At 51.9% G+C, this 15087-nt stretch overlaps 1 protein-coding gene across 1 annotated transcript; it reads left to right on the forward strand.

Annotated features, from left to right (window-relative positions):
- The first annotated feature begins 13329 nt into the window (after positions 1-13329).
- LOC138249565 (protein LDOC1-like) lies at positions 13330-13785 on the forward strand. Its single transcript, XM_069203511.1, has one exon. The coding sequence runs from the start codon at positions 13330-13332 to the stop codon at positions 13783-13785; it is 456 nt and encodes a 151-aa protein (XP_069059612.1).
- The last annotated feature ends 1302 nt before the right edge of the window (positions 13786-15087 follow it).

Below are 15087 nucleotides of genomic sequence, written 5' to 3' on the forward strand. Positions count from 1 at the left end.
GACTGTTCAGCGGTGCTTTGGCATGGCGGTTCTGGACTGTTCAGCAGTGCTTTGCCATGGCGGTCTCTGGACTGTTCAGCGGTGCTTTGGCATGGCGGTTCTGGACTGTTCAGTGGTGCTTTGCCATGGCGGTGCAAGCCCTGTTCAGCAGTGCTTTGCCATGGCGGTCTCTGGACTGTTCAGCGGTGCTTTGCCATGGCGGTCTCTGGACTGTTCAGTGGTGCTTTGGCATGGCGGTTCTGGACTGTTCAGCAGTCCTTTGCCATGGCGGTGCATGCCCTGTTCAGTGGTGCTTTGCCATGGGGGTCTCTGGACTGTTCAGTGGTGCTTTGCCATGACGGTCTCTGGAATGTTCAGCGGTGCTTTGCCATGGCGGTCTCTGGACTGTTCAGCGGTGCTTTGCCATGGTGGTTCTGGACTGTGCATTGGTGTGTGGCATGACGTTCTCTGGACTGGGCATTGGTGTGTGGCATGACGTTCTCTGGACTGGGCACTGGTGTGTGGCATGACGTTCCCTCACTGCCCAGCGGGGCTGTGGCAGCTGGGGCCCTCCTGGGCACTGACTCCGGCAGTGGTCTCCTGACCAATGACGATACTTGGGTCCTCCTGGGCAATGACTCAGGCAGTGGTCTCCTGACCAGTGACGACACTTGGGCCCTCCTGGGCAATGACTCCGGCGGTGGTCTCCTGACCAGTGACGATACTTGGGCCCTCCTGGGCAATGACTCCGGCGGTGGTCTCCTGACCAGTGACGATACCTGAGCCCTCCTGGGCAATGACTCCGGCAGTGGCGGTGGTCTCCTGACCAGTGACGATACTTGGGCCATCCTGGGCACTGACTCGGGCGGTGGTCTCCTGACCAGTGACGATACTTGGGCCCTCCTGGGCACTGACTCCGGCAGTGGCGGTGGTCTCCTGACCAGTGACGATACCTGGGCCCTCTTGGGCAATGACTCCGGCGGTGGCGGGTGTCTCCTGACCGGTGACGATACCTGGGCCCTCCTGGGCACTGACTCCAGCGGTGGCGGTGGTCTCCTGACCAGTGACGACGGTGCTGGCGGTGGCGTCCCGACCGCCGGGAAGTATGCCGCCCTTCTCTGCCCTGCTGCTCACACTAGGCTGTGCAGACTTCCTCTGGCCCTTCCCCACCTTTGGAGGAGTCACAGCTGACTCTGCAATCCCCCAGGAACCCCTGTGAGTTGTTTTGCCTCCAGGAGTCTTCACAGGGTCCCGTCGGCCAGTTTCCAATTTCAGAGCCTTTACAGGGGGTGGGCTGCCAGTGCCTTGGCTCCAGGTCATACTGCCTGCCCTGGTGGCCGGTGCACTCCACACACCTTGAACAGGCACCACTGGTATTGGAGTCTTTTTGGCTGAGGCACTACGACGGGACTGATGAATTGGAGGGGGGGGGCAAAAAGGTCAACTTTACACAGGGACAGTTTCTGACGAACACTGGGGTGGGTTGTTGGGGGGGTCTGGGAGTGGAGGAAGAGGAGGTGGTTGTAGGAGGTGTCACTTTAGGTGTTTTGGGTGCATGTGCAGGTACTGGAGGCTGTTGTGAGGTGGATGGATGTTGGGTGTGTGGGTGCCCGCATTTGTGTACTTTGGGAGGGGGCGTCAGAGACACACTGGGAGAGAACACAGGGGACGTGTAAATGGGAGTGGAGGTGGTGAGTGCAGGTGAGCGGGGTGTGGTGCTGGGTGTACTGCTGCGAGTCCTAGTGCCTGTAGATGTAGTGCATGCAGGTGAGAGTGTAGACGACACTGGGAGGGAGGAGGGAGACGACGAGAATGGGGACACAGTAGAGGCAGTGGATGTTGCAGCGTCTGCACGTGGGTGATGCTTGCGTGTGTGCCTGTGGGTTGTGTGGTGCCTATGTTTGCCTGAGCTACTTTTGTGTGTTGAGGTGTGTGCATGCTGGTCTGTAGGTGTGCTTGGGATAGGCTGGGGTACAGGTTATTGGGTCTGGGTGGAGGAGGTTGGAGGGGGAGGCTAGACACAGGGACAATGGCTGCCATCAGTGCTGAGGACAGTGATTGCAGGGTTCGCTGAAGGGCAGCCTGACCAGAATGAATGCCCTCCAGGAATGCATTACCGTGTTGCAACTCCCTTTCTACACCCTGGATGGCATTCACAATGGTAGACTGCCCAACAGTGAGTGACCTGAGGAGGTCAATGGCCTCCTCACTGAGGGCAGCAGGGGTGACTGGGGCAGGGCCTGAGGTGCCTGGGGCGAAGGTGATTCCCACCCTCCTGGGTGAGCGGGCACGGGGCGAACGCTGAGGGGCTGCTGGGAGGGCGGTGCTGGTAGGGGAGGTGGCAGCTGTACCTGTAGAAGTGGGGCGCACAGATGGTGCCGCCACCACAAGGGAGCTCCCATCGTCGGATGAGTCCGTGTCTCTGGTTGCTGATCCGGTGGCCGACGTGAAGCTCCCCTCGCCCTCCATCCCACTGGTGCATTCTGAGTCCGTGGTGTGGCCCTCCATGGCCATGTGGGATGCAGCTCCCTCGTGCTCCGGTGCCAGTGTACCTCCGCCTGATGATGCTGATGAACAAAAGAACAGGGAGAGCACAAAAAGGGGGGGGGAAACAGAAGAAAGACAGGTTGAGTGCATGGCATACTGCGACCGTTGGCGGACAATACAGACACAGCAGCCCCATGCGCTTCGCCGTGCTCCTGGCCTCTACAGATGCAATTCCTGGGATCTGGCCTACATGGCTATGGTGGACATCTGCACACATGGATGCCACAGGGGCATCTATACCTGTACTTGGCACTCTACTGAGGTGGGGTAGGGTGCCACATGGCCTGCATTATGGAGGGGCCTAGTCTACCTACTTCTGCCTGTCCTAGGTACACCCGCAGGCCTCCTCCCCCACCCAGACCCCTCCACTGCTCGCAAAGTCAGCAGAATGAGAGTGTACTCACCCCCTTGCGTCTGCTGTGATGCCCTCAAGCGCCCATCCAACTCAGGGTAGGCCACCGCCAGGATCCTGAACATCAGGGGGGTCATGGGGCGACAGGCACCTCTCCCACGTTGGGAGGCCATACCCAGCTGAGCCTCCGCCGTCTTCTTGCTCCAGCGGCGAATGTCCTCCCATCGTTTCCGGCAGTGGGTGCCCCGTCTCTGGTGGACCCCCAGGGTCCGGACGTCCTTGGCGATGGCACGCCAAATGTCCTTTTTCTGGTGAGCGCTGACCCACATGACATGCACAAGGGAAGAAGAGAAGTCATTAACAACCACACCGTCAATGTGCGTGGCCCCCCTCCCTACCCTAGCCATGTGGCACATACATTCACATGCATTAATGTTGCCTGAACTCTGCCCCCTTCCCTCTTCCAACCAGCCCTCTCCACCCAGGCCTAGCCCATACAACGTGCTCCCTGTGTACTAACCTGTTGGTCCTGAGGACCGTAGAGTAGCGTGTACTGGGGGAGGACCCCGTCTACTAGTTTCTCCAACTCCTGAGCAGTGAAGGCAGGGGCCCTTTCCCCAGACGCAGCAGCCATCGTCGCTTCCAGACCGAGGTCACAGCAGCACTTGCAGTGTAGGTCCTATCCTGTCGAAGATCAGGTATCTAGTGATTGAAGAGATAGAAAATGGCAGTGACGTCCGCGGCGGTGACGTCCGCGGCGGTGCGTATCATCACCGCCGGCGCACTTCCTCATTGGCTCCTGGGACCCATAGGGTTCAATGTTAACCAATGCAGCATTGCGCCGCGGTCTACGACCGCCTACTGCGACCGTGTGCAATGGCACCGCAGTTACCCCACAATCCCATTGTCCCAGTTTAGAGGTCAGACAGCCGCCATTTCAGGGGCCCACATGGCTCCATTTACTTCTGCGTCACACATAGCTAGGCCTACACTCAACACACATACAGGAAGGGTTTTGCGTTTGGTGTTGTGTTCTGTGTATCTGTGGGTACATACCTGGAAATTAGTTGACTCAATCCTCGCTGTTGTCCTTCCTAGGCGCCGTCAGCTGGGACATTTGAGAAGATGGCGGAATCCTCCGGTGTACCGACCGCTGGTGGACCTGTTGACAATGGAAGAGCGACATTTAATCGTCACCTACAGGTTTGCCCGTGCCACAATCCAGGAACTATGTACCCAGTTGGAGCCAGACCTGATGTCACCAATCCGCCATCCCACTGGAATCTCCCCTGACGTGCAGGTGTTGTCAGTGCTCCATTTCCTTGCTAGTGGGTCTTTTCAGACAACAGTGGCCATAGCATCAGGGATGTCCCAGCCTATGTTTTCCAACATATTGTCCAGAGTGTTGGCTGCCCTGCTGAAACACGTAAGGAGATACATTATTTTCCCTGAGGTTGAAGATTTGGCTACAGTTAAAGGTGACTTCTATGCCCTTGGACATATCCCCAACCTCATAGGTGCTATTGATGGGACCCATGTAGCTCTGGTCCCCCCCCCACAGGAGTGAACAGGGGTACAGGAACCGGAAGAGTTATCATTCGATGAATGTACAGATGGTCTGTTTGGCAGACCAGTACATCTCCCAGGTAAATGCAATGTTCCCTGGCTCTGTGCATGACGCCTACATCCTGCGGAATAGCAGCATCCCTGATATGATGGGTCAACTCCAGAGGCACTGTGTGTGGCTATTAGGGGACTCTGGTTACCCCAACCTGTCCTGGCTATTGACCCCAGTGAGGAATCCCAGGACCAGGGCAGAGGAACACTACAATGAGGCCCATGGGCGGACTAGGAGGGTGATCAAACGCACCTTCGTCCTCCTGAAGGCCAGGATCAGGTGCCTCCATATGACAGTTGGTTCCCTATTCTACTCACCGAAGAAGGTGTGCCAGATCATCATCGCCTGCTCGATGCTTCACAATCTTGCTTTGCAACGCCAGGTGCCTTTTCTGCAGGAGGATGGTCCAGATGACGGTGTTGTGGCAGCTCTGGAGCCTGTGGAGCCTGTGGACAGTGATGAGGAGAAAGCTGAGGAAGAAGACAACGACAACAGGGAGTCAGTCATACAGCAATATTTCCAGTGACACACAGGTGAGAACATTTTCAGTTTTAACATTGCATTCACTGTCACACGTCTTACTCTATCCTGTGTGTAATTTACTGGGATTATTTGGTAACTGAGTTGTTCCTTTCCATTACGGTTTCACAGGTGTGGTTACCAACGTGTGTCATCTGCATGCATCCTTCAAGGACTTGTGATGTGTGACATTGGTATGTTGCCTTAACAACTAAAAAAGCATTTTGACACTGTCATTGATAATACATTTTACAAAATCATAGACTGACTCCAGAATGTTTTGTGGTTCAAGGGTGTTTATTTAAGTGCTCAAAAATGGAGAGGGGTAGTTAAATGGTGATGGGTGAGGGTGGAGGAATGTCCATGGCAGAGTCCAGTCTATTAGTCTCACAGGTGGACTGCCCATCTGGGCATAGGAAGTGGAGCTGGGGCAGTTAAAGTATGGACAGGGTAACAAAGTGGGACGGTGGGGGGACAATCAGGGTGGTCTCATTTCCTGGCGGGGGTCTTGCCATCTTGCTCTGTCCTGTTCCTGGATCTCAGGGACCGCTTGCGTGGTGGTTGTCCGTCTGCAGGGGGTGGGGTGCTGGTGTGGTGGTCCTGTGGCGGGGCGTCCTGTCCACTAGCACCGGCGGAGGTGGTGGGCAGTTCATCATCCTGGCTAGTGTCAGGGGCCCCTTGGAGTGCCACGGTGTCCCTCAAGGTCTGCTGTATGTCCTTCAGCACCCCTACGATGGTGCCCAAGGCGGAGCTGATGGTCCTGAGCTCCTCCCTGAACCCCAAATACTGTTCCTCCTGCAGGCGCTGGGTCTCCTGAAACTTGACCACGACCGTCGCCTTCGTCTCATGAGAGTGGTGGTATGCTCCCATGATAGAGGATAGGGCCTCGTGGAGAGTGGGTTCCCTTGGCCTGTCCACCCCCTGTCGCACAGCAGCCCTCCCAGTTCCCCTGTGTTCCTGTGCCTCCGTCCCCTGGACCGTGTGCCCACTACCACTGCCCCCAGGTCCCTGTTGTTGTTGGGGTGGTGGGTTATCCTGGGTTCCCTATAGTGGTGGACACACAGCTGATTGACCTGTCCTGGGTACGGAAGTTTGGGCCCGCTGGGTGGGTGCTGTACTGGTGTTACCAGAGGGTGGAAGGTCAGTCTTGGGCTGTGCCTGTGCAAGGGGAACCGACTGTCCGAGGCCCATGATGGTCCGGGCTGGTCATCAGGCTCCAGTAGGGCAGAGCTGCTATCGTCACTCTGGGCCTCTTCTGTGGGTGGAGTGGAGATGTCTGGACCCTCCGGTGTGGTGACGGTCCTTTGTGATCCTGCAGGGGCATAAGAGCATGATTATTGCATCTGTGTGTGTCATGGTGTGCAATGGGTGGGTGTTTGTGTACCCCAGTGCTAGCATTCCTGTGTGGGGGCTTGTGTGATGATGGTTAGGGGGTTGTTCTGGGTATGTGCAGTGAGCATGCTTTGGTGAGTGGTGACCATGCTTAGTTGTGTCATGCAGGGCTTGGTGTTGGGATGTGTGGTTTGTGTTCTTAGTACATTAGTGAGGAGTTTGAGTGATGGGTGAGGGGGTGAGGGTGGGGGTGTGGGATAGCATGCAGGTAGGGTGGGGGATCTGATAGTTAAGATTTGACTTACCAGTGTCCATTCCTCCACCGACTCCTCCGAGGCCCTCTGGATGCATGATGGTCAAGACTTGCTCCTCCCATGTTGTTAGTTGTGGGGGAGGAGGTGGGGGTCCGCCGCCAGTCCGCTGTACCGCGATGTTGTGCCTGGAGACCGCTGAACGCACCTTTCCCCGTAGGTCGTTCCACCTCTTCCTGATGTCCTCCTGATTTCTTGGGTGTTGTCCCACAGCGTTGACCCTGTCGACTATTCTGCCCCTAGCTCCATCTTCCTGGCTATGGAGGTGTGCTGCACCTGTGAGCCAAATAGCTGTGGCTCTACCCGTCCGATTTCCTCCACCATGACCCTGAGCTCCTCTTCGGAAAATCGGGGGTGTCTTTGGCGTGCCATGGGGTGGTGTGTGTGATGAGTGAGGTGGTGTATGTGGTGATGAGTGTAGTGATGTGTAGTGTTTTGTGCGAGGATGTTGTGTGGGTGATGGTGTTGTGTGCCTCTGTGTGGTGGGAGGATTGTCTAATCAATGCTGTCTCTCTGGCCTTCTTTCAGAATTTTTGGTCATAGGGGTTTGTGGGTGATGTGGGCGCGTGTTTTATATTGTGTTGGGTGTGTGGGAGTGGTGTTTGTATGTGTATCAGGTGTGTGTATTTGAAATTGGCCAATGTGGCGGTGTTTTGGAGAAGTGTGTGTATTTTGAGCGCGGCGGTGTGTACCGCTAATGGAATACCGCGGTTGAAAGACCGCCGCGTGGATTCGTGGGTCATAATACCATGGGCGTGTTTCTGTTGGCGTGGAGGTGGAGGTTTTGTTTTAGCCATTTTAACATTGACCTTTGGTGTGGCGGACTTGTGTGGGTGACTGAATGTCGGCGGATTCCGAAATGTGGGTCATAATAGCTGTGGCGGACTTCCGCGGCCGCGGCGGTGTATTGGCGGTCTTCTGCACGGCGGTAAGCAGCTTTTACCGCCAATGTTGTAATGACCCCCTAAGTCTGAAGGTAAAAAGTTGACCGGGACCTCCCAGCCAGCGTATCCGAGGAGGGCTCCAGGGACGTCGGATCAAGATCCAGGTTCACCCCGGTTGAAGGATTTTCACCTCAAAAAAACAACTACGTCCGAAGGTAAAAACCTCCACCGAGGATTCCCGTGACGTGTATCTGGAGAAGGGCTCCAAGAGGTTGGTTAGAACTGGCATGTTCGTCCCGCTGAAGAAAATCTTCAGAAAAACGACTAAGTGTGAAGGTAAACTTTTGTTACCGCCATGGTCATCCCCCACTTCTCTGATCAGACTGCCAGGGTGGAGACGACTGCTGGGCTGGAGACCTGGGTCTCCAGCCCGGCGGTCATCACAATACCGCAGGAGGTATCATGACCCGGCTGACCGCCATGGATTTCATGGGGTTAGGAACAGCCATGAAATCTATGGCGGGGAGCACTATCAGTGCCAGGGAATTCCTTCCCTGGCACTGAAAGGGGTCTCCCCCACCCCCGACCCGAGTCCTTCCCTGACACCCCCACCACCCCTGCTACCCCCAAATGTGGCAGGACCCCCTCCCCACCCCTACCCCCAACATTACATTACACATTCACACCTGACACGCACGCAGGCACCACCAACACACATACCCGCACACACACCAACAAACATGCCAACAGCCACACACACAGTCATACACACACACCCACATTCAGACATACACGCACACATCCATACAGACATACATACAGACAGACATGCACACATTTCCAAACACACAACACCCCGCATGCGTACACGCACTCACACACCCCTTCTACATACACACACGCACACCCCCATGCACGCACACAACACACAACACCCCCCGCCCCCCTCCCCTAACGGACGATCAACTTACCTGGTCCGTGGATCCTCCAGGAGGGGACGGGATCCATGGAGGCAGCTACGCCGCCAGCACCCCGTCAACAGAACACTGCCACGCCGAATCACAGAACATGATTCGGTGGGCGGTGTTCTGTTGACGTGGCGGAGGAGGTGGAGCAACCTCCGCTTCCCAGGTGACCGCCAGTATGGCTGCTGGCGGCTCTCCATCCGGAAAAGGACGGAGGGCTGCCAGCAGTCATAATGCAGCGAGCCGAAAACCGCCTGCACTGGCGGTCTTCAGCACTGCGGTCCCTCAGCGGTCTTGTAAAAAGACCACCGAGGTTGTAATGACCCCCATAGTGTTGCATGCAAGGGTTAGACATTCAGAGGCAGAGAGTCATATCTTGGGAGTCCTGTGCTGCGCAATAGGCAGCAGCATGTGAACAAGGTGATTGGTAGCCACATGTAGGCCCTTATTTGATTTGGAGGTGGTCCAGTGTCAGAATATTGACAGCAAGTCATACCCTCATTTACACAAGACTATGATGCATCACTTTTCCACACAAATGTGTGCATCCAGGCATTGTAATATACATGTAGGACTGTGTGGGTGACTGTCCCCAAGCATCTAGCCCCAAATGCTGTACTCTATTAACGTGGCACTTATGTGGTGTGTTATAGGCTTGCATGCATTTCAAGCCCAGATGTGTGCATGCATCAATGTGGATGATTTTGGAAATGTGTTGTCAGATCAGATGTTGATGGTTGTTCACAGATGAAAACATGAATGTAGATGTGATTGACCAATGGATACCTCACTCCTAGTTGGCAGGCCTCCTCACATCTGCTCCACTCACTAAATCAATGTACAGCTGGACATGGCTTCGTGGTTGTCCTTGACGGTTGTGGTGATGTATTGCATGCTCATCCCCCTGAGGCACAGCGGTAGGGGGAGGACATACATGTAGGTAGGTGTGAGGGTCACAGTGTAGATGACAGACATCTAATTCAAGCATGCATGTGTCCCAATCAACACTGACCCCTTATGATTATCAATGGCAAACCATCCTGCCAATTACATATGTAAATCACAGTTCTTGTGTGCCTTGAAGTCGTTCCAGATGATAGGGATTGGGCGGCCTGGCCCATGTTAAGTATTTGCTGCATTTGCATTGTGACACATTGCACTACATAAATGCACAGATCACTTAATTTGGATCACACCTTGTTGTGCTTTGCAGTGCTGTTAAATACTTGATGTTTAGGCCGCGTTGCCATGTCATTCCTCAGGGAGAATGTATCATATGTACTGTGATTTGGACTGCATGTGCAATTTGAGGGAGAGTGTTAGATTATCTTCTGTACATGCATCACACAATGATGACACTAATGTTTGCCTGTCTCATTTTTAACGCTGCCAACCTGAATGCTGCAGAGCTAAGGGAGTTCCAGAGGTGGGCAGTGAGATACAGACATATCCTGGATGTGGAGTCTGGGTTTAGAATGATGGCAAGACGATATTGTCGGGAGAGAGCCACAGGAGCATGGGGGGCTTTCAGCCAAGGGTGCCCGGCATTGGCTGCAACAGGTGTCACCACCACCACGACTGCAGGCAGTGGCACAGTGGCTGCTGCCACAACACCTGGTGCACGTTCACTTCCAGCACCCCCGATCATGGCACCTGCAGGAGCGACAACCTCAGGAACACAGACCAACACAGCAGCTGCTTTGGACATAGGCGCAATCAGGCAGCTGTAGAGGGACATGCGTAAGGTCCTGAGGAAGACTGACAGTCTCCAGCGGGACATTGATAGGAATAGGCAGAGGCTAAAATCCATTAAGAAAACTCTCAAGAGGGCAAACTTCTAACTCCTGCATTACCTCACCCCAAATTCTGTTCCCTCCCTCCTCTTTCCTTATCCTGTTTATTAGTGGGGGTTTAGTGATGGGTTAGAGTAGGGTAGTAGTTTAGATAGGATAAGTAGGTTGGGGGTGGGGGTTATATTATTACATGTCAATTTGTGGGTGGATGGGTGGGGGTTGATATTGGGTCTTTTGTGTACTCTATAAAAAACTAAATACAAAAAATATATATTTGTTTAGTATTCGTTAGTATCTGTTTAGGTTAGGATATGTTGTCCTACATGTATCAAGTCATATAAAGGGGGCAGGGGGTAAATGTTTAGAGTGTTCAGTTAAATGTGGTAAGTAAGTTTAGCATAGGGTAGTTAGGGTCAGTTGTGGATAATGTATAGTTAGGATAGGTTAGGTTAAGATAGGTGTGTGACATAGTTTCAGGTTCTCTTTTATACATAGATATTAAAGGTTTAGGTACTCCTTCATGGCATGTGTCATATGCTTGGGGATCTGGGTCTTTGCATGAGTGTACGGTGCCAATTATAGGTTGGCCTGTGTATTCCATCCTGCATTCACATCCCACTCTTGACTTGTTAATTCCCACTTCCAACTGAGCTGTCAAATTGGCAGCTACAACAAAGCTAAATCTCTATGCATCTGCCATCCATTGTACCCACCACTCAAGGTGACTATGGTTCCCATGCATTGGACAGGTAGGTGTGATTTTAAAGCTGTCATTGTTTGGGTCTATGTTGGAATCTTGGGCACTGTGGGACATTTGCCTACAGCCTTATGCTCATACGAACCCTGATAAACTGAGTGGTGTCAATTTATGATGAGGTTAGGTATACAAAATTCACGCATATGGGTTTTAATTGTACTCCCAGCTGACGTTATTGGCCAAACACTCTTACACAGCCATTCCTGCTATATGTTGTGGGTGTGGCATGTATGTTATAAGTCAAATGTCACATACACCATTATTGTGTTGTAGGGAATGTGCCTAGCATTGAGTTCAATCTTGTAGATACCTTGGGCCTGAAATATACTTGTTTTACAAGATTTCCCTCATTTTTTTAACACAACAGCAGCACAAACTCTCAAATTACAATGATATTTTTTAAGTTTGTGCTGCTTTTACTTCAGAAATGAGGCACAGGCAGTACTGATGATTTAAAAATCTTGACCCTTGTGCATAAATATCTGTGCCACATTATTTCTGCACTCTGGTATTGACACTCCATAAACATTGACATGTTACATGCATCACAAATATCCAGCAAAGTAGATGTGCCACATTACACAGAGACAAAGTGGTTGTGTAGGTGTTGTTTATTTTAAAGTGCCGTAGTGCAATATTTACATCATCCAGGTTTGTGAGCCCATTGGTGTAAAGCATTTTATTGTAACGCAACACATGTGCAAGATTGAGGGACATGTCATTTGACATGCTGAGATGAAGTGTCATTCAGTGCAGAGGAACATGAATTGCCAATTGTGTAGTGAGAGACAATTGCAGTCCATTGTGGTAAGGTTAACAGTGTGTGGGTAAAGAGTGCATGTCACCAACTGTAGCAACACTGGCATGTTGTCAAGCACAGGACAAAGAAAAAACAGCACCCATGTGACATTTGCTGGTGCTACTGGGTACTCCTACGGGTGAAGGTGATCTGTTCCACATCTTCATCCTCTGATGTGTGTGTCGTCTCCTCTGGCCTTGATGTTGGTGGTGGTGGTTTTGAGGGAGCAACACACACTTTAGTGGTTGGAGAAGTGGACTCCAAATTCCCGGCAGCTGACATTTGTGTAACTAGATAAGACAAAACTGCAGCAAGGAGGAGCTGCTGATTATTGAGTATGGCAGCAGCATCCCCGTGGTAGGCAGCCATGTCTGCCCTGAGGGAGTCCAGCTTGTTGTCATGCATGCAGCTGCAAGATTGGGAGGGCAGGTGTTGTTGCAACTCCCTCATATCAGTGGTGAGGTCCCTCACATACTGTTGGACCCCTTGCAGTTGTGATTGGGTAAGTTTGTGGCTGCTGACTGTTCTGCGGATGTCATCATGCACTTGCACATCCACTCAAGGCTAGGTGCCATAGTTTGCATCCCCACCTGCACCTCCTTGGCCAGCTCCCGCTGTACTCCCACAAATGTCCTCTCAAAGGTGGTCCCAGTGTTATCAGAGTCCTCAGCTGTGTTTGAGCTGGCAAGTTGTGTCGCGCTGCAACAAACGGCATGAGCCGAACACTCGGCTCGGGCCGCGGCACGCAGCGGTGGGGCGCGCCGCACCCCCAGCCTCTCCTGCATAACTCGAGGCCCCAAATTAGGCATGGCACGCTGATAGCATTTTCCCCACTTACCTTCTCTTTGTTTCTTTCTCTTGCTCTCGTCACCTTGTTTTTTCCTCCCTTTTTTAATGTTTTTCCCTTTTTTCCATCATTCCCCTCTCTTCCCGCATACCTTGGTCCCTACCCACTATGGTGCCTTGTCTATTGCCTTCTGTATATTGTTTCCCTATCCAATATGGTGTCCTCTTACTTCCTGCTGGTCGTTTCCTGTTCTGTGGGTATTTAAGGGCTGTGATTCTTCTTCTTCTTGCGCTGCAACACTTCCTTTTGGATGGTGGTCTTTGCTCCTTCTCCTTTGCATCAGATACTGGTTCTGCTTTTTGTTCCAGTTTTTTCTTGTTTATTTTTGGTCTTGTGTTCTGAAATTATTGATCCTTTTGCTCTTATTACAGGAAGTGCTTTTTGAGTTTTTCTTCCCCTTTTTAGTTTTTTTTTCCCTCTGGCACTCCTTCTGATGGACACGGACTGCCCTTGGCGTTCCCATCGCCTGCAGCACTGTGGCTACCAGAAAGAGTCACCCCTATCTGGGCCAAGGCAGAACCTACAAGAGCAAGAACCTCGTCACTCGTTCAGCAGACTCCAGGCTCAAGCAACGAATAAGTTGTGACAGATTGCAGCACCAAATAAACCCGACTTCGTCAAGCAGAATGGATGATACAGTAGCGGCAGCTGCAAACCCTGACCAGTCCCTTATGAGAACCATTCAACAACAGGCCCAGGAACTGCAACAATTACGAAGCGAGAATGCTGCCTTACGACAAGCTTTGGCCTTCCGCAGTACGGATGTTCCTACCGTTTCCACCTCAACTCCTCGGTTTTCTGGTGAACCAACTAAGCTGCGAGAGCTTTTAGATGCCTTGACTGTTTACTTTGCTTTCAGACCCTTTGCTTTCAGACCCACACAATTTTCTCATAACAAGACAAAAGTGGGTTATCTCATCAGTGCCCTATCCGGTCCTGCCTTGGCCTGGGCGACTCCAATTGTAGCCTCGAATGACCCGGTGTTGTCTGATTATCCAGCCTTTGTGAATTGTTTCAAACAAATGTTTGGCCGACCAGGATTAGAGGCCTCCACTGAAGAAGCACTCTGTGACATCCAATAAGGCTCTCAAGATGTCCTCCAATACATATTACGCTTTAGACAACTGGCTGCCGAAAGAACATGGGTGGAGCGTACTTTGGTTACCCTTTTTCGTAGAGGGCTACGAGAGGAGATTAAAGACGAATTAGTGCACTCTACCCGAGTAGAAGATCTTCACGGTCTGATGGATTTAGCTCTTTCTGTCGAATACCGTCTCCAGGAACGACATCTGGAGAAAAGAAGAAATAGAGGGCCATCCCAGTCAAGCACCTCCCGTGTCGTTGTGCACCGTCCAGAGGAACCTCGCCCTCCCTCAAGAGAAATCGAAGGTGAACCTATGCAGGTAGCTACTACTCGTGGCCCACTTTCATTCAGTGAACGTGAAGAAAGACGGAAAAAAGGATTGTGCCTGTATTGTGGTGCTGCTGGTCATATGCTCCATACATGTCCAGTTAATCCTCTAAAGCCATCAGGAAACCATACTTCCCCATCCTCTGTAAGAAGGGAGGGGACGGGATCATCTACAATCCCTTCCATCAGTTCTTTCAAGGACAATGCCACCAATTTGTTTGTGTTACCTGTGACTCTGCAGTTACCGGATGGTCGTGAAGAAAGGACACTGGCCCTACTGGATTGTGGAGCTAGTGGCATTTATATGGATATGTCCTGGGCTACAACACAACGAATACCAATACGGCCTAAGGATGTTCCAGAACAGGTACACACTGTAGATGGGTCCTTAATATCCTCTGGTCCAGTCGATACTACTACCCCGATTCTAAGTCTACAATTTGGGAACCACCAAGAACACGTTTCCTTTGACTTAATATCTTCTCCCAATCATTCTATAATTCTAGGGATTCCTTGGTTCATAAGACATAATCCTTATGTAAATTGGGAAACCAGGACTATTTCTTTGTCCTCTCAGTTTTGTTACGAACATTGTTATGCATCAGACACTTACTGGTCACCCAAGAAAATGATACCCTCTGAACTTACTACAGGTTGTTCCATAAATACAGTCCAAGGGGTTCCCGACCACTATTTGGACTTTCAAGATGTATTCTAAAAACCATCCAGGCCTGTTTTGCCCCCACATCGAGATTATGACTGTGCAATTCCCCTGGAACCCGGGGCGATCGTTCCCTCTGGGAGAATGTATTCTCTCACTGAACCTGAAAGAAAAGTTCTCAAAGACTACCTCCACAAAAATCCTCATAGTGGTCTTATTGTACCTTCTTCATCTCCGGCGGGGGCTCCCCTTTTTTTTCCACCCAAGAAAACTAAAGATCTTCGCCCCTGTTTGGACCTTTGTGGTTTAAAT

Source organism: Pleurodeles waltl, chromosome 8, assembly GCF_031143425.1.
Source record: "Pleurodeles waltl isolate 20211129_DDA chromosome 8, aPleWal1.hap1.20221129, whole genome shotgun sequence".
Lineage (NCBI taxonomy): Eukaryota > Metazoa > Chordata > Amphibia > Caudata > Salamandridae > Pleurodeles > Pleurodeles waltl.

What these genes read in the sequence shown, in the direction of transcription:
- LOC138249565 (XM_069203511.1), top strand. Translation starts at nt 13,330, where the DNA reads ATGGATGATACAGTAGCGGCAGCTGCAAACCCTGACCAGTCCCTTATG.